Source organism: Pan paniscus, chromosome 13, assembly GCF_029289425.2.
Source record: "Pan paniscus chromosome 13, NHGRI_mPanPan1-v2.0_pri, whole genome shotgun sequence".
Taxonomy (NCBI): Eukaryota; Metazoa; Chordata; class Mammalia; order Primates; family Hominidae; genus Pan; species Pan paniscus.
The window spans coordinates 79,923,101-79,942,027 of record NC_073262.2 but is presented as its reverse complement, the minus strand read 5'-3'; the positions used below and the strand labels follow the sequence as shown (position 1 = coordinate 79,942,027).

General features: G+C 41.8%; 1 protein-coding gene and 1 long non-coding RNA gene across 8 annotated transcripts in view; one reads left to right on the top strand and one right to left on the bottom strand.

The window, feature by feature from the left end:
• NFE2L2 (NFE2 like bZIP transcription factor 2) overlaps nucleotides 1–18,927 on the top strand; it is a 161,754-nt gene that overhangs the window by 116,658 nt on the left and 26,169 nt on the right. The window contains exon 1 of one of the 7 annotated variants that reach the window (XM_034954570.2): nucleotides 10,219–10,794. The exons of 4 other annotated variants lie outside the window; for them this stretch is intronic. In XM_034954570.2, the coding sequence (XP_034810461.1) occupies nucleotides 10,750–10,794 (45 nt within the window). In that variant the 5' untranslated portion in view covers nucleotides 10,219–10,749. Of the gene's footprint in view, nucleotides 1–10,218; nucleotides 10,795–10,933; nucleotides 11,021–11,893; nucleotides 11,924–18,927 lie in introns of those variants that run through there. 2 more of the 7 variants (XM_055108803.1, XM_003815528.5) reach the window with 2 other exon arrangements.
• Nucleotides 8,578–10,748, bottom strand: LOC134728736 (uncharacterized). The gene is made up of 2 exons (XR_010109506.1): nucleotides 10,608–10,748; nucleotides 8,578–9,950 (listed from the first exon to the last, which is right to left on the bottom strand). It is a non-coding gene; the product is annotated as an uncharacterized LOC134728736 (long non-coding RNA).

Here is an 18,927-nt window from a genome sequence, read left to right as displayed (position 1 = left end):
TAAACCAGCAGTTGATATTTTACTACATGTGCCCTAACACAACAAAACAGTGTTTATGCAACACACTCTTTCTCGTCATCTTATAAAAGCAGTGTGTTGATGTTGGAACAAACCTTAGAAAGTTTAGTCATGCAATTGTTCATTCAATTAAGGAACATTTACCGAGTATCTCCACATAGCAGGTAAAGTAAAAAGTAACGGAGATAAGAAGATGAATAGCACCATCTCTGGCTCTTGAATTTAAGTCTAAGCCAATTCTTTTATTTTTATATCAAATAATCTCTAGGTTTCTCAAGTTCAGACCATAACTTTTCATTATGTCAAGTATCATGCATTTATAAAAAGAACTAAATATTTTATATTTGTGGGTTGGCAGTGGTCTATTCTTCCATCAATGTTGTTCACATAGTCATTTTTTGTTTTCAGATTATTATTTCAGAGGATCTGACTGCTCTTCATCTTCATGAATAACTTTAAATACATTAATCCAGTTAGCCTCACAACAACCCTCATTTTACAGACTAGGAAACTTTTGTCAGTCATGCTGAATTACTTTCTCAGGCTCTCACAGCTAGTATCTAAACTCAGGTCTGCCTGTCTCACACTTATATTCTCTACACAATAGTAAACAGCGGATTTGTAGAAAAGTAGGCTAGAGAAATTGTAATTTGTATTAATTACATGATTGTCATTTGTTAAAACCTCAGCTGCTTCACAGATAATTTCTTAGAGAAAAGTATACTATGACAGTAAACACAATGTGTTTCTGAGGTTCATAAGACTGTGAAATGATACCGGGTGACTATTGGTTTCCGTCATTACAATATTGTACATTAAAATGATAAACATATAAGTGAAGTTACTGCTATTTCAATTGTATTTCTTTACATTTTATCATCAAACCTTCCTGTAGCCTTATCTTTTGTTCATTTGAACTGCTTTGCTATACATCTTTTGACTATCCATATCATCTATTATATCTTTAAAGATACCATAATATTTTTATATTATATTATTATGTTTTTAAAAGATACTTAATCTTTCTTCTTTTAGCCACATTGGTGTGACTCTCCTCCTAACACACTCTTTCCACATAAGCCTTCTGAAAAACAAGGCATTCACTCATAGTGAATGATCAATGCATAGCTCGCTCAGAGCAGGGTACACATTTTTGAAATTATGAAGGTGAGTTGTAGTAAAAGAGATAATTTGAGTTGAATATGATAATTTGATAGAATCTGGTACTGATTGTCAGCTTTGAAGACCTTGGACCACAGAATCAGACTGCAAAATCTTAGAGTGATATTCTTCCAATGAGCCACTAGCAATCAGAGAGAGGTTTCTGGGGGCCCTCGTACTTTCTGTTTTATGTATTTACAGATTTGGATCAAGAGCAGAGGGTTAGTAAGCCTTAATCAAGAAAGAAAAAAACAAATACATGGAAATCTTAAATTGAATTCCAACATGAAAATTATGGCACAGTATATCTCAGTTGCATAAAATTATACTTCACCCTTCAAATAATGACATACAATTAAATGAGGTCTACGGCAAGTACTATCATATAGAATGTGATCCCTACAATGTTTAATCATTCACAAAGCATTGGGAGGTGTCTTGGGGCCTAGCCCAGTGAAAAGAGCAAGGGTTTTGAAACAGCCAAATCTAGAATTTCACATGAGCTCTTCCATGGAATCTTGGCCAAGTTACTGAATCAGATTGAACTCGGCTTTATCACCCGTAAAATGGCTATTGCTAGTATTAGTAATGACACATACAAAGTGTTTGGAAGGAGAGCTTTGTACATAATGCTCAATAAACTCAAGTTTTACCTGAGGCACTTCACACAGTACACAACAGTGTTCTTAAATTAAATTGAATTGATTATAAGGAGATCAAGTGTTCATATTATCTAATCTTCCAACCAGAGCGGACAATTGAAAAGATGTATTTCCTGCTAATACAGTACTTACTTTCCCAGGAGGCTAGACTGGGCAAACTTTAGCAAGAAATGTCTCCATATATAGTGTACAAAAAAATCTCCCTCTAGTTTATGAATCCGTGTTGTCACAAAGCATCTATTTATTCAGTGTTTAGAGCTTTTTTAAAAATAAAAAATAAAAAAACTACAGTGACCTTATTAGGATAGATAATAGATATTTTAACCAGTTTGATTTAAATTGTTAATGGTGTCATCTAGGAATTTAAGGGGAGAACAGTCAAGAAAAAGAAAGAAACAGGTAATAGTTGTTGCATCTCAATACAGTTCAGAAAACATGAGTAGGTCCACCAGCGCGTGGTAGCAGAGGAAATTCTGAGGCACCAGCTGAAAGTAAAAGCTTGGTATTTTATAGTTTCCTTTTGTAAGAACTCAAGTTTGTGTTGAGTTGCATATTTTATATTTTCTGGAATTTTGGTGTCATTTTATCCATAGTTAATAATATTGTTTCACCATAACTCCTCTTTGATTATGTAACCAGCAAAGTTTCTAACAATAAAGCATATTTTAGGGGTACATACCTTCCTCTCAGTCGATGTATAGAAAGTATTACATTATGTATTAAAACCTCAGTGCCATGACAAGATAGTCAACATCTTTAGTCATCAGGAAAATACAAATTATAACTACAATTGTGTGTGTGTACTTATCAAATTGTGTACTTTATATATATGTAATTTATTTTATATCAATTAGACCTCATTAAAGCTATTTTTAAAATATTATGTGAATTTTGCAGAAAATGAAAAGAGAAACCCCTGACCTCAGGTATCAGGTTGGCTACATTAACTGCCTGCCTCTTTTGCATCATCAGCTACTTCCTGGCTATGGGCAAGTGTGATTTTTTTTACTGGATTGTAAGGACCTTCAGAGTAGTATCCATGTTTAACTCAACTGAGTCTTCCTTCAAACTCTCTCACTAAGTATTCAACTGTTGTTTTTTAAATGAAACATAAATTGCTTGGATAGTTTTTGGTGAAACATTTCAGAAAACATTTCTACCCAAATTCCCTAATGAACCTTTACGATTTTTTGAACTATGCATGGGAGGCAGCATATCTTCATGCTTAAGAACTTTAAAGTCAGTGATTTGTTCAGCTACTTACTAACCGCCTGACCATAGATAAAATTATCTCGCCTCTCCAGGCCTCAGTTTGCTCATTTCTAAAGTGGGACAGTAAAGGACCTGTCTTGGATTTTCTGAGAGGATTAAATGATACAACCCATATAAAGTACATGGGCCATATTTAGCACTCAATAAATACTTGTTTTTGTTGTGTTATTATTGCTTTCCATATCCCTAATATATTGTAGAGAAATAAAGAATCTAAAAATTCGGGTTATTATGCATAGTAAGCATACAAGAACTGTTAGCAGGGAAAAAGGCAAGTGAATTCATACACTGACCATTACAAATTTTTGAAAGTTTATGAACTCCAAAGACTGAAATATTCCATCTTTCATCAGGAGAAAGAAAACATGATGAACAAGTTACCTGAATCTTACAGGAGGGATAGCTCTAAACTGACATTAAAGTTAACTGCATGTTAGGCTTTTTAGAATCACACAATTAGAGAAATTTAATTTATTGGAAGAAGCAAAAGGGTTTTAACACCTTATAGTCTTCTCAGTACATTTTGATTCTTGCTCTTAGACCTTTTCATTAAATAAGAAAAATTAAAAACCTGCTGGTAGGTAGAGAGGCTAAAGTTGCAAACAGCTCATTTACTTTCTCAGTACCCTTCACGCTGAAGTTCTTAAATGCAGAAATCCTGTTCTCCTATTTGTTTGCAAGTTTTCTCTCTAGTGAAAAATACTTCATCATTTTGTCCTTGGGGAATTAATTAAACAGAATGTGGAAAAATGTAATCTTTAGGGAGTCTTGCTGTGAGTATTCTCAGTAAATACAGCACAAGCCAAGAGACTCTACAGAGACCTGACCTAGAGTAGACGAAGCCTGGGCCATTGTCAGATAATCATTTCCTTGAGCTTTGAGCCAGTCACTTAATTGTTTTGTCACCTCTGATTTTTGTAATATTGGGCCTAATTGCATCTCCCTGATTTGTGGGGAGTGTTTATAAAATATGTACAATAATTATTATCATTAATAAACTGGATTATTAATCTCCTCCAAAAATAATGTGCTAACATGTCAATAAAATTTACACCTTATCCTTTAGGTCTGGCCCAGTACTAGATTTGCCTTTAAAAGTCCAAGTCAGCCGGGCGCCATGGCTCACGACTGTAATCCCAACACTTTGGGAGGCTGAGGCAGGTGGATCACCTGAGGTCAGGAGTTCGAGACCAGCCTGGCCAACATGGTGAAACCCCGTCTCTACTAAAAAATACAAAAATTAACTGGCATGGTGGTTCATGCCTGTAATCCCAGCTACTGGGGGGCTGAGGCACGAGTGTCGCTTGAACCTGGGAGGTGGAGGTTGCAGTGAACCGAGATCATGCCACTGCACTCCAGCCTGGGCAACAGAGTGAGACTCCGTATCAAAAAAAAAAAAAATTCCAAATCAATTTGTTGTATGCGAAGAACATAATTCCATGAGTCAGGAAATGTTATTCTATTTCTGGTTCTGCCAGTAGTTACCTCTGTGGTCATTAGTAACCACTTCACTCTTCAGTTTCCTCAAATGTAAAAGTAGGAATTTGGACTATATCAAGGAAGAAACATACCTGATATGTGCCACCACTCATAATTCTGTGCCCATGGCAGACATTGTTAATCAATCATTGAACTTTTTCTACCAAATTGGGAAGCTGTGTTTGAATACTTTTCAGCAAAGCACTGTAGGCAGCCACTACCAATGTATCAGAATTGGCAATCAAAGTGAAATTTACTTCCCATCTCCGGGCCAGAAGACGTCTAAGGTTTTTTTTAAATTCTAATATTACTCAAAGGGCAAAATGAGAGTCCATGGAATAGAAAGTGTCAGGAGACAATTATGTTGGCAAATCTCATTTCCCTTTTTTATTTTCCAGCCTCCAAGAATGTTATAGAGTATCTGTAAGGTCTGTTTATGAGGATGCTCTGCTCTTCCATTCATTGTAGTCTGCTTTTTGTTTGTTCAAAGTGGAAATAGTTTAATTGTTTTTATCCCTTAATTCTAAAAATGCTTTCTGTAAAGATTTGAGTAATACAGAAAAATACAAAGACGGAAATGAAAATTATCTGATATTCTACTCCCATTATTAATATTTGAGAACTGGCCTTGAAGACATAGCTCTAGGCATAATGTTTTTCTGTATTTTATTTTCCCCACAAAGCGATGTTACGTTTGGGCTACTTTGCCTATTACTGAGAGGCTGCAGTTCTTAATCTCTATTCATAAAATTTTGTCTTTGGTAACTCCTGTTCTGCTGAGTTAAACGTTGCAAATATAGCAGTAAATTGGAAGAGAAAGGATCTTTAGAACCTTACAACAACTACACTTAAAGATGTGGTAAAATTCTCCAGGCTCCACTCAAATAAATACAAAATGGAAAGATTTACAAAGCTTGTGGTTATAATTCAATTTGAAAATAAAACAGATCCAGTGGCATGGGAGAAAAGCAACGTTCTTTCCTTACTCCCACACCCTACTCCCACCTTTTTTCTTCTTCTTATAAAAGTAATGTATGCTGGCCAGTCACAATGGCTCATGCCTATAATCCCAGCACTTGGGGAGGCTGAGGCAGGAGGACTGCTTGAGGCCAGGAGTTTGAGACCAGCCTGGGCAACATAGTGAGACTACCCCCTCTACAAAAAATTTTAAAATTAGCAGGGCATGGTGGTGCATGCTTGTCATCCCAGCTACTCAGGAGGCTGAAGTGGGAAGATTACTTGATCCCAGGAGGTCTAGGCTGCAATAAGCCATGATAGCACCACTGCATTCCAGCCTGGGTAACAGAGCGAGACCCTGTCTCAAAAAAAAAAAAAAAAAAAAGTATGTTTATTTATTTAGAACAATGTAAACATGGAAAAATGAGAAAAAAAAGTCATCAGTCTCCATCTAGTCAAAATAGTTACGGTTAACATTTTGGAGTATATGCATTCTGTCTTTTTTTTCTGTGCATATATATTTATATAGGTATCAACACATAAAATTCAAAGGACTCTTTTAAACATTTTTCTCTTTACTCACTGCATTGCTGTTGCTGCAGGATACTTTTTCTCTTACGAGCAGGAAACTACACAAGTTAAAACTGGCTTTGGAGATGTACAGCTCATTGTACCAGTAGTTTGCACAGTGAGGTGTACACCCCAGGGAACCAAGGATGTGGGTGTGTTTTGAAATTAATACACCAAATATTTTGAACACTGCTGTACTGGAGTTTGTTATTTTATTTACTTAATTTATTTATTTATTTATTTATTTTTCGAGATGGAGTTTCGCTCTTGTTGCCCAGGCTGGAGTACAATGGCGCGATCTCGGCTCACTGCAACCTCCGCCTCCCGGATTCAAGCAATTCTCCTGCCTCAGCCTCCTGAGTAGCTAGGATTACAGGCATGCACCACCATGCCAAGCTAATTTTGTATTTTTAGTAGAGACAGGGTTTCTCCATGTTGGTCAGGCTGATCTCAAACTCCCGACCTCAGGTGATCCGCCCACCTTGGCCTCCCTGGGATTATAGGTGTGAGCCACCGCGCCTGGCCTATACTGGAGTTTAGTTTATCCACTGGGCAGGTTGCTCAAGTTCAAACTCCCTAAGCAGATATTCAGCGAGTATCTTACATAACTGGCACAAATGAGGTCATATCACGGTCAGAACCTCTGTATGCATTTATCCCTCCATCTACTTCATTGATAAAATGTCTGTGTTCGTGAAGTGTATTTTGATAAGGAGACTATCTCTCCATCGTCTAATAAAATGAAACTGATGCATGGTGTGATGACGTTTTTTTACTTTGTATGTAGCAACAAAGATATGTTATGGGAAAGACAGCTTCCTCATTCCCAGGGAAGTCATTTTCTTCTGAGAGTCTGAGTTTTATTAAATCACCAAGTACCATCTCCCTGTTTGTGCTCCCAATGTTGGTTAACAAACAAAGAGCAGCCAGGGGAAACCCTGCCTTTGATAGTCACCATACATACAGTATGCTGTTTTGGTTATCAATTGTATGAAACAAACCACCCCCAAATTTAATAGCTGAAAGTGATTTATTATAATTTCTCACAGTTCTTGGTGTTGACTTAGCTTAGCCAGGGAGTCTTCTGCCGGTCTTGCTTACAGTCTCTTGTATGTGACTGCAGTCATATAGCAGCTGGAGCTGGAGTTCTTTGGGGGCTTGAATAGGTGGGCTCGAAGGTCCAAGATGGTTTCTTCATTCACATGTCTGGTGTGTTGGTTCACATAGTCTCTCTCTCTCCATTTAGAGTTTCATCTTCCATGACTTTTCCCATGGCCTCTCTTTCCATCAAGGTAGTCAGACCTCTTAGGATGATGGCTGACTTCCAAGAGTATAAAATTAAAAGCTGTCAGGGCTTTTTCAAGCTTAGGTTAAAACCTGGCATAATGTCACTTCTGGCCTCTTTCCACACCTTAAAGCAAGTCGCAGGGCCAGCCATGCTTGTTTCAATATGAGGGGACTAGACAAATGCCTCAATATCAGGAGGGGTGGTTTACTGGGTGCCATCTTTGGAAGCTTTCTATACTTTACACTGGACAAAGTAGAATTTCAACTACAATTCTAAAAGATTATTTTCTGGCTCAAACATGGAGAACAATTGAGAGGAAGTGACAGAGAGAGGAAGAAGCCTCAAAGTGATGGAGGATTTGGAAACAATCGGTACTTTCTTGCACCTTGCAACTTGGCAGATTGGAGCACAAAGGAGGTGGAACTAAGGGGTCAATGCATCACCATTATCCAGACTTCTTATACCCAGAAGACTTACTTGATGATACTTTTTTTTTTAGACAGAGTCTCACTCTGTCGCCAGGCTGGAGTGCAGTGGCGTGATCTCGGCTCACTGCAACCTCCGCCTCCTGGGTTCAAGCAATTCTCCTGCCTCAGCCTCCCCGAGTAGCTGGGACTACAGGCGCGTGCCACCACAACCAGCTAATTTTTGTATTTTTTAGTAGAGACAGGGTTTCACCACATTGGCCAGGATGGTTTTGATCTCTTGACCTTGTGATCCGCCAGCCTCGGCCTCCCAAAGTGCTGGGATTATAGGCGTCAGCCAGAGCACCTGGCCAATGATGCTTATTTTTTATGAGCAATCTGGAGCAAGGTATCACAATTGACACATCTCAAGCATGTAGGGAAGGCTGTCTTCCCAAAGACAGCAAATAATTCAGGAATCAATGAAAAGGTACAAGAGTCAATAGAACATAAAACCAATTGGAGGGTATTTTTCCCAAATAGTAGCGAGGAGAGCCTGGCAGCAAAAAAGGATCCCATGGCAGCAAGACAGGAGAGAAAAACCAGCACTTCCTCTTTCTTGTTCTTTCTTGCTCCTCCAGAGCTTCTCAACATGCATTATCTGTGCCCTCCTAACACAATAGGCAGGTTTGGAGGGCAAAGCAAGGGCTCAGGCTCTCATATGAAGACAATCACATTCCAGAGTCTGCCAAGACTGGGCACCTCCTTGACGTGGGTGGTCTTGAGAATGGGGTTCCCTTTACTTGGCTAAACCAAATGCCAAACAGCTTTTCCTTAGTGTTTGTTTTTCTCAAACAAGTTCAAACTCTTATCATATTGCTCCCCTCCCTTTGAAAATATGTACTCTGCAGATGCCTGAAATAACATACTCTCAGCAAATTGCAGCATTGGAAAAATGAAGGTTATTTCATTGAGTCTAAACTCAATGGAAATTTTGTGGCTTAACAAGGAAATACCAAATACTTTATAAACTCCTTTAGAGCAGTAACCATGTCATATGACTCTGGTATCTCCTACCTACTAGGCTCATTGTCTACCTTCTCTGATGTCGTAATTTTAATAAGTAACTTGAATTGTTAACAATTTACTCTTGTCTTTTTCTTGTACTCAGAAATGTTATTTTATTATTATGTCTCTGCATCTTTCATGTGAGGTCCTTTGCAAACAGTTTTCTCCTAACTTGTTTTCATTGTGCAGATCATGTTGCAGGGTTTTCACATAACAGCTGAAAGGAATTAATAGGAGTTAAAGAAGCTTGCTTCAATTACAAGTAATTAATTTAGGCTTCACTTATCTCAAGGAATATCTGAATACACAAATTTACACATAAATCCTGGGAGTGTCAAATTATGCAACCTAGAGAAAGTAAGCTCTGCAGCTTTTTGGGCGTTGATCGCTATAGTCAGGGGTGTGTGTGTGGTTTTTGAATGAAATAGCAAAACCACTGCCAGTATTATCTACTTCACCTGGTTTTGAATAATTCCAGGAAGCTAGAAACTGAAAACCAGTCTTGTATAGAGTTAGAAAGATTGTAAATGCAGAAGAGGAAGAAAAAAACAAAACTAAACCATTTATCTATCCTCTTTGAACCCTTATAAGAGTTCACAATATTCCTGGTTTCAAATACTTGAAGTCTTCTCTGGGCAATGATTAATTTTTAAATAATTGTTTTTAATGTAAGACATAAAACATACGCACTGCAGATTTAAAGCATACTTGGAAGTAACAAGGAGAAACATAAAAATCGTTGATTCCACAGCATTTAATATATTGGTAACCTTCAATTTTTTTCTAGGCACGTTTTTATAAAATGACCAATACTATACAAACGTTTTTGTAACTTCTTTTTTTAATTTTTACTATTTTGTGAGTACGCGAAAAAGAAATTTGTAAAGATTAAACGATTACAGCATGTTGTGGTATTACACACTGTTGAAGGGCGCCATCTGTGGCGTGGTGGCTGTGCTTTGGTGTGAAGAGGTTCTCTTGGGGTTCCCGTTTTTCTCCCAGCTCTGGGTGGGCAATACTGACCACTCTCCGACCTAAAGGGGCTTCTCCGTTTGCCTTTGACGACCTGAGCTTAGGAGAATGGAGACACGTGGGAGTTCAGAGGAGGGCGTTCAGGGTGACTGCGAACACGAGCTGCCGGCGCTGTCCACATCTTCCCTGGGCAGGGCCCACTGGCCCCAGCCCGGGAAGGGAGCAAGGGCGGGAGGGCAGTTGGCAGTGGCACGGTCTGGGTCCAAACCTTTAGCCCCCCCACCCCGGCTGGCGCCATTCTCGGGCGGTAAAGTGAGATAAAAGCAGGGCAAGGTTCTGCAACTCCAAATCAGGGAGGCGCAGCTCCTACACCAACGCCTTTCCGGGGCTCCGGGTGTGTTTGTTCCAACTGTTTAAACTGTTTCAAAGCGTCCGAACTCCAGCGACCTTCGCAAACAACTCTTTATCTCGCGGGCGAGAGCGCTGCCCTTATTTGCGGGGGAGGGCAAACTGAACGCCGGCACCGGGGCGCTAACGGAGACCTCCTCTAGGTCCCCCGCCTGCTGGGACCCCAGCTGGCAGTCCCTTCCCGCCCCCGGACCGCGAGCTTCTTGCGTCAGCCCCGGCGCGGGTGGGGGATTTTCGGAAGCTCAGCCCGCGCGGCCGGCGGGGGAAGGAAGGGCCCGGACTCTTGCCCCGCCCTTGTGGGGCGGGAGGCGGAGCGGGGCAGGGGCCCGCCGGCGTGTAGCCGATTACCGAGTGCCGGGGAGCCCGGAGGAGCCGCCGACGCAGCCGCCACCGCCGCCGCCGCCACCAGAGCCGCCCTGTCCGCGCCGCGCCTCGGCAGCCGGAACAGGGCCGCCGTCGGGGAGCCCCAACACACGATCCACAGCTCATCATGATGGACTTGGAGCTGCCGTCGCCGGGACTCCCGTCCCAGCAGGTGCTGCCTCGGCCCTCTGGGCCCTGCGGTGGTGCCGGGACGGGGGCGGGGGAGCTAGGGAACCGCGGCCCGGGAGGGACAGCCGCAACCGGCTTCCCCCACGTCTGGCCAGAGCCAGGACCGCGGCGCTGGCTAGAGCCGCCGCGCTTGCGCCGGGGCAGGGCGGGGAGGGGCAGCGGGGACGCGGCCGGGTGATCCGACCGACCAGGAGCCCGAGGGCGAACAGGTGGGAAGTTGCGGGAAGGTCTGGGGACTGAGCCCGCGCGCGTGGGCCTTGGGGGAGAATCCAGCCGCGTCCCCGGGCCCCAGAGCTGGGACTCCGGAGCCCCTAAGTTTGAGCGGCCCGGTGGGCGGCGGGGCAAGAGGGGGCGGACGCTGGCCGTCTGAGCCGGCGCGGCCCGGCCCTTCCGGGGCTGCGCGGCTCCCCCGCCTCGGTGCCGGCAAAAATGTGCCTAGTCACGGGGCCGCTCTCGGGGGAACTGAGGTCGCCTTCGGGCTGGGACCCGGAGCCCCTTCGCCGCGCCCCAAGACCTCCTTGAGTGCGGGCTGCGGCGCGCTCACCCCGCTGGGCCGTCTGTGGGCGCTGCTTTGCGAAGTCATCCATCTCTCGGATCACTCTCTGGCAGCCTTGAGCTCTCTTGAAAGCCCAGACCCGGGACGAGGGAGGAGCGCCTGAAGTGCCCAGCGGGCTCAGAAGCCCCGACGTGTGGCGGCTGAGCCGGGCCCCGCGCACTTTCTCGGCCGGGGAGGGGTTCGGGCCCGGGCACCCGGAGTTGGCCCCTCGTAACGCCGCAGGAAAGTGCGGGCGAGGGCAGTGGACTCTGAGGCCGGAGTCGGCGGCACCCGGGGCTTCTAGTTCGGACGCGGTGCCCCCTGGTGGCGCTCACCGCGCGCGTGGCCTTGGCTTCCGTGACAGCGGTCGGTTGGCCGTCACAGCAGCCCTCGGTTGGCCCTTTCCTGCTTTATAGCGTGCAAACCTCGCCGCGCCAGGGCCAAGGGACAAGTTGGAGCTGTTGATCTGTTGCGCAATTGCTATTTTCCCCAGAGCGGCTTTGTCTTTGGATTTAGCGTTTCAGAATTGCAATTCCAAAATGTGTAAGACGGGATATTCTCTTCTGTGCTGTCAAGGGTAAGAGTTGCGAGTGTAGATTAGAATTTCTATTGCTTTTAGTCTGTTAGTAATTTTTTGCTTTCAGCTATTATTTCTCCCATGAGTACTTTATATATGTTTCCTTTTCAGTTGAGAATTTGCCTCAATTTCTTAACATGTTCCCCCTCTTCTGCAGGGGCAGAGAGTGGAACGCTTGCGTTTCAAAATACTTGCTAATTTCTGTAAATTGTTATAAAAGTGAAAAGAAGTTTCTGCTCATCCTTTGTAGAAACTTTAAAAGTAGATATTTATATTTCTAACTTCTTTTGTAAATGAATTTTAGGAAAAAATTGGAATTCAAGGAAATGTGTACTTGATGTACAGTAAATACGTTTATGCTGTTAAATGTAAAGTTTTCGGTTAATTCCAAAGATCTATTGTAAAGTTTTAAGTTATGGACAATGTATTAATTGTGCTTTTTTTCCCCCTTTAAAGATGTTTGTCTTGAACTTTTCCCCAGTCTTCACTGGGATTGTATTCTTCTGGTTCCAACTAGTGAAGAATTAAATTGTACCTTCCGATTTATTTAATAGCTGCTGTTCAAGAGTTATCTATAGGAATGCTTGTTTGACTGAAGGATATATGATAAAAATGAACTTTAGTTTTTCTAATTTCCGGAATTGTCTACAGCCCTCTATTATTTTTGAATTTTTCTTTCTTTGCTGTGTAATATAACATTCCTTATACAAAAATGCGTGAAGCATATGTACCGCATTAAGTGTGTATTTTCCAATTACGTTTGATAAAAATAACTGCTTTTCTACCTTTGTAATCAGACATCGATTTGCATATTTGAAAACAGAAAAAGAACAAGAAAATTTAGAATTGATTTTGTTTATGATTCATATTAGATTGTTGTCATCCATAAAGATTTGAACAGAGTCAAACATTTTCTTGACCTTTTGTCAAAAAAACTCTCCAGGTGTGAAGTGGTAGTAGGATATAGTTTTTCACCTTCTGTGCAGAGGATGTGTTGATAAACAGGGCAGTAAGGAGAGCCTTAGATTCAGTATCTCCATTAGGTGGAAGGAACCATCCATTACTCTTTTCAAGGGTGTCTTGGAGAGATAAAGCACTTTCCTAGATGAGGGATGAAGTTGATATTGAAATAGACCGATGAGGTTATTTTTAAGTCAAACAAAAGAAAAATAGGACAGGCCTCTCATCTCCTGAATGAATGTTAAGCAAAGAACAACTTGACTTTTTAGATATGTGAAAAATCTCTTGAGAGGTTGTGGAAGCAGCATGTAGGAGGATAAATGCATAACTCACATCAGTCTTTTACGCATTAAAAATAACTTGGGCCATTTTGAAATCTTTCTTTCTTGCCCTGGGTTCTTATAAGCAATGTTGGGGGAAAAACTGACTCTGTCTTTAGGATTACCAGGAAAAGTTGAAAGCCAAATGCATCATTTTTCTTAATATTTGTTTTTATTGAGGATAAATCATGTTTAACAAAGCTGCATGAGAAAAAGGAACCCAACAAGTACATTTTTTTTTCTGGGAATTTCCTCTGTCCTGACTGAAGACATTTAATGGGGGTTTTGTGTCAATATTTCCTCCTTAACTGGTCCTCAAGCCTGGGTTAACTTTTCAGTATGCAGGAAGAATTTGGCACTAAGATAATAATAGATAAGTTACTGGGCACGTCCCTGGGTGCCAGACATAATTGCTTCACATGCATAATTTTACAGTAACCTCACGGGAAATATTATTATCCCTGGTTTCCAGGTTGGGAAAACCAGGCATAATAGTTAGATCAGGCATTAGGTTAGGAAAGGTTAGGAGAGAGGCATAGAGAAAGGCCAGGACCTGCTAAGGTGACCAAACTATTGAGTGGCCAAGGTAGCATTCAAACAGGTTTGACTCCTGGGGGCTTCTAATCACCACTTCCAGACTATACCAAAACTCCTTAAACTCTAAATAGGAAGAAAAGCTCACACTTTAAAAAGTGGGTAAGTTGAGATTTGCCTATTCTGGGGGAAGGAGAGGCCGGAATATAAAAGATTAATGTCTGCAGCTTTCCATTTAGCAAGACATTTAATCACTGTATGTGATGTGGGGAGGTGGACCTTGTTAAATACAGGGAGAGTGAATACAATCCATCAATGGAATTACCCACTGTGGTCCTTTTAAGGAAGACACAGAGGCCTCGGTGGATTCAATTTAGAAAGGCAGGACTGTTTTTTTTTTGAGATGAAGTCTTGTTCTGTTGCCCAGGCTGGAATGCAGTGGCCTGATCTTGGCTCACTGCAGCCTCCACTTCCCGGGTTCAAGTGATTCTCCTGCTTCAGCCTCCCGAGTAGCTGGGATTATAGGCACCCACTGCCCGGCTAATTTTTGTATTTTTAGTAGAGATGGGGTTTTACCATGTTGGCCAGGCTGGTCTGGTCTCGAACTCCTGACCTCAGGTGATCCACCCGCCTCGGCCTCCCAAAGTGTTGGGATTACAGGTGTGAGCCACTGTGCCAGTCTGTTTCTTAATATAATTTTAAAAATTTCTGATGTTTGGCAATGTCCAAGATTCTGCCTCACATTTTTCAGAAACTGTTTGCCTTTTTTCTTAATTAAATCTCTTAGCTACTGGAGTCTTTGCCTTTGTTTGCCTTGCTACTTGGTATATTTCTTCTGTTCCATTGGCTCTTTTTGTTTTGAAGTAGTGCTCAAAAATAAGTTTGGTAGTAAGAATATGGTGAAGAGTGTGACAGACAGGGTTAAACCAGGCTGAAGGAAAGAGAGCAGAATGGGGAAAATTTGAGTTGAAAACAGCTAGCAGAAAGCTGATGGCGCAAATTCAACCCTAATCTCATGTTTTGGCACTTCTGAACTATAGCAAGCATAAGGGCTCAACTCTTATCTAGTTGAAGCTTACTCTTGGGTCTTTGAGAATAGTACATCTCAAAATTAAACACTTTCTTAGTCCTTATTGTTAAGTTGTTTTTGGAATTATTGTCTTATTTGTCTGAATTAAGTGTGCTGCAGGACTTATAGGATCTTATGGATGATTTGCCTAAAAGTTGGTCCAGGTCAACCTCAGGGCATTTAAATGCTTGGTCCAGCCACTTTCTGAAAGTTGACTGAAATATGTTGCACACCAGGGTAGAGGAGGACAAGTTTACTAGATGTCATTTTTAACCTGCTTGTCTTCATCTCTGACTGTAGAAATGTATATTCATTATAAGTTTGCCACAAATAGAGAATAGAGTTTATTCTTTGATCATCTAATTTCTAGGAGCTATTGAAATTTCACTGCTACCTGCTTTTAAATAAGCGCCAACAAACATTTATTAAAAGGGCTTTAAGGTATAGGCCAAGATTTATTCAATTGCTAATGGTATGTTTTCTGTAAATGAAAGCAAAAATATGTTCAAGTGTATAATATTAAATATTAACATTCAGAAACTGTTGGAGAAATACAGATGGCATTTTTTTTTTTTTTTTTTTTTTTTTGAGACGCAGTCTTGCTCTGTCGCCCAGGCTGGAGTGCAGTGGCATGATCTCCGCTCACTGCAAGCTCCACCTCCCGGGTTCACGCCATTCTCCTGCCTCAGCCTCCCGAGTAGCTGGGACTACAGGCGCCCGCCACCACGCCTGGCTAATTTTTTGTATTTTTAGTAGAGATGGGGTTTCACTGTGTTAGCCAGGATGATCTCGATCTCCTGACCTCATGATCTGCCTGCCTCAGCCTCCCAAAGTGCTGGGATTACAGGCTTAAGCCACCGCGCCTGGCCTAGATGGATTTCTTATACCAGACTATACCCTAGACATGAAAACAAGACTGTTAAACAAAATCCTGTGCTACCTAAAGTTTGAGCCTTCTGTGTGTCAGTTTCTGCCATAATAAATAACTCTTAACTATGATTATTAAGTATATTAAGAACTTCGAGTAGGGGAGGCACGTTTAATCATTCGTTTTTATGGCATATATACTATAATACCTGTGTGTTGCAAATCCTGGTATTTAAAAGTCTTTTTGTGTATTTGAGCATGTAAGTTTATTTGGTCCAAACTGCTGGTACTAGTAAAGACAAGTCCAGGGCATAAGTAGGACTTACAGCACCAAGTTCGTCTTTTTTTTTTGAGACAGAGTCTCACTCGGTCACCCAGGCTGGAGTGCATTGGTACAGTCTGGGCTCACTGCACCCTCCACCTCCCGAGTTCAAGCGATTCTCCTGCCTCAGCCTCCCAAGTAGCTGGGATTACAAGTGTGTGCCGCCACACCTGGTTAATTTTTGTATTTTTAGTAGAGATGGAGTTTCACTATGTTGGCCAGGCTGAAACTCCCGACCTCAGGTGATCTGCTCACCTTGGTCTCCGAAAGTGCTGGGATTATAGGCGTGAGCCTCTGCGCCTGACCTCCAAGTCCATCTTTCAAAGGCTCTGTTGATAATTGACTCTTGAGAGTCATTACAGTCCATCAACAGCCTGTATTCTGAATATTTGTTTTTAATTCTAAGACAATGCTAAATAGCCATTCCAAATAAGGTTAGAACTGAGACTTTAGGGCCTGTATTATCAGCTGTACACTGACAAGCTCTGAACTCTATTGCTTTTTCAAATCAGAGAAGAAAAATGAGTAAGAAAAGAAAAATATGGATCACTTAGGCTTTGATGCCTCCTCTGAGTTTATAGTGTTTACCTTCTGTATTACTTAGGTGATCCTCTCTAATGGCATTTTAAATCTCTCTTGATACTTGTCTTACTTATGTATCTGTTTTTTTTTTTCCTCTATAGTAGATAGAATTTAGAGATATATGTGTATTTTAAAGTAAGATACAATTTACGTACCTTACAATTTACCCATTTAATCTAATTCAGGGTTATGCAACCCTATGAATTTAGTAGTTTATTCATAGAGTTATGCAACCATCACTGTAATCAATTTTCAACACCCTCAAAAGAAACCCCATATCCATTAGCAGTCACTCCCCATTTCCCCTCAACTCTCCTGGCCCCTGGTAACTACTCAGTTATTTTCTGTACCTATGGATTTGCTTATTCTGGACATATCATGTAAATGGAATAGCATGTAAATGGAATCATACAGTATTTATCCTTCTGTTGCTGGCTTCTTTCACAGCAATATGTTTTCAAGGTTTAAAAATGTTGCAACGTATATCAATAGCGTCATTCCTTTTTATGGCTGCATACTATTCCATTGTGTGGCTATACCACATTTTATTTATCCAGTTGATGATCATTTGAGTTGTTTCCACTTTTTATGTTTCTGTTTGTTTCTTACAGCAGTGGTTCTCAAACTGTTGTATATTAGACTCACCATCAGTATTTAAAAAACTAATGCCCAGGCCATAACCCTCATGAAATCAAAATCTCTGGGGGTGGGGCCCAGGCATCACTATTTTTTAAAGGTTCTGAGGGGATTCTAATGAGCAGTCAGGTTTGAGAGCCAGTGCCCTAGGGCAGCAGTCCACAACCTTTTTAGCATCAGGGACTAGTTTTGTGGAAGACAGTTTTTCCATAGAAGGAGGTAGAGGATGGTTTCAGGATGAAACTGTTCCACCTCAGATCATCAGGCATTAGATTGTCCTAAGGAGCTGGCAACCTACATCCCTTGCATACTCAGTTTACAACAGGGTTCCGGCTTCTCTGATAAACTGATGCTGCTGCTAATCTGACAGGAGGTGGAGCTCAGGCGGGAATGCTCGCCTACTGCTCACCTCCTGCTGTGTGGCCTGGTTCCTAATGGGCCACTGACCCCTCCGCAGCCAGCAGGTGGGGACCCCTGCCCTAGGGGACCCACCTCAGTGCTTGGTATCCATTGAAGTGTATAGTGATTTAGAAAATCTGGTTAGGATGTCTTATTTAAATCATGAAAGCAAGTGCTTTTGTCTTTGATCACTGCCCTTCACAGCCTTACAGTTAACACCTACATTCAGGAACTGTGTTTCAAAGTGCCTGGCGAGTGTTTGAAACTCACTAAATATATATAACCTGGGCTCATTAAACCCCTCCAGAAGGTTTGGGTAACTTTGTTATGAAAGGGCTTCCCTGAAGTGGGTCAGCAGGATTGCTCTGTGTTTTTTCAGGAATGTGGCCTGTGATAACTTGCAATCTAGATTATTTGGAAATAGCACTGAGAGAAGCCAGTGAGGACAGAATGCTCAGAAGCTTGGGATAGGTGTTGAACATCCTGGAGGCCAGGAGGGAACACTGTCTTACTCTAGGAAGCTGTGTTCCTGGGCCTCATTATCTTCCTCCGTTAAAAACAAAAGACTTAAATCTGTACAGCAACTTTCAGCAACTTCATTTTTTGGTTCTCTGTATCTGCCTGATAAAGTCCCACTTTGTAGTGGCTCCCACTTATATTTACCTAAATGGCTTTTGGGTTGACATATTTGGAAACTGGGGCTAACTTCCAAACTGTTGGCAACTTGTGTGTGGGTGTGCGTGCCACAGCACAGCAGTCCCACTTGAGAGACTTGATGGTGTGATGGTCGGGGGGCTTCTGAAGTTGGCTTAGCCCCAGCCCTATACACCCACCCCACAGATGGTGGGAACAAGCCCAGAAGAGAGTGGGTAACTCTGTCCACTGTGGCCTCCACAGCCAAGGTTGCCAGGCAGAGCTCACAAGGCCCAATTCCAGTCTTGTCTTTGACCGTTGCCCCTTTGTGTGGGGGGGTGTATTTAGTCACCTTTCTGGAAGCATGCTTTTCTAATTCTAGTCATCAGTAGTTTGTTGCTTTAAGATTTTGAAAATGGTATCCTGTTATTTTACTTAGGAGTTTCGTATTGAATGATGTACATAATGTGATTCAAGTACCTCAAAACAGAAGGACTTCAGTTAAGATTTAGGCTCTATGCAACATACACTTCTTGCATTTTCTCATTCAATGTCCTTTCCTTTTTTTTTTTTTTTTTTTGCAAGAATGTAGCTGACATTCAGAGTAGATTAGTACCTTCAATGTCTGTGTGAAAGAAATGACCTTAATATGAGGACAATATTGACTGTGTATTTAGGGGGC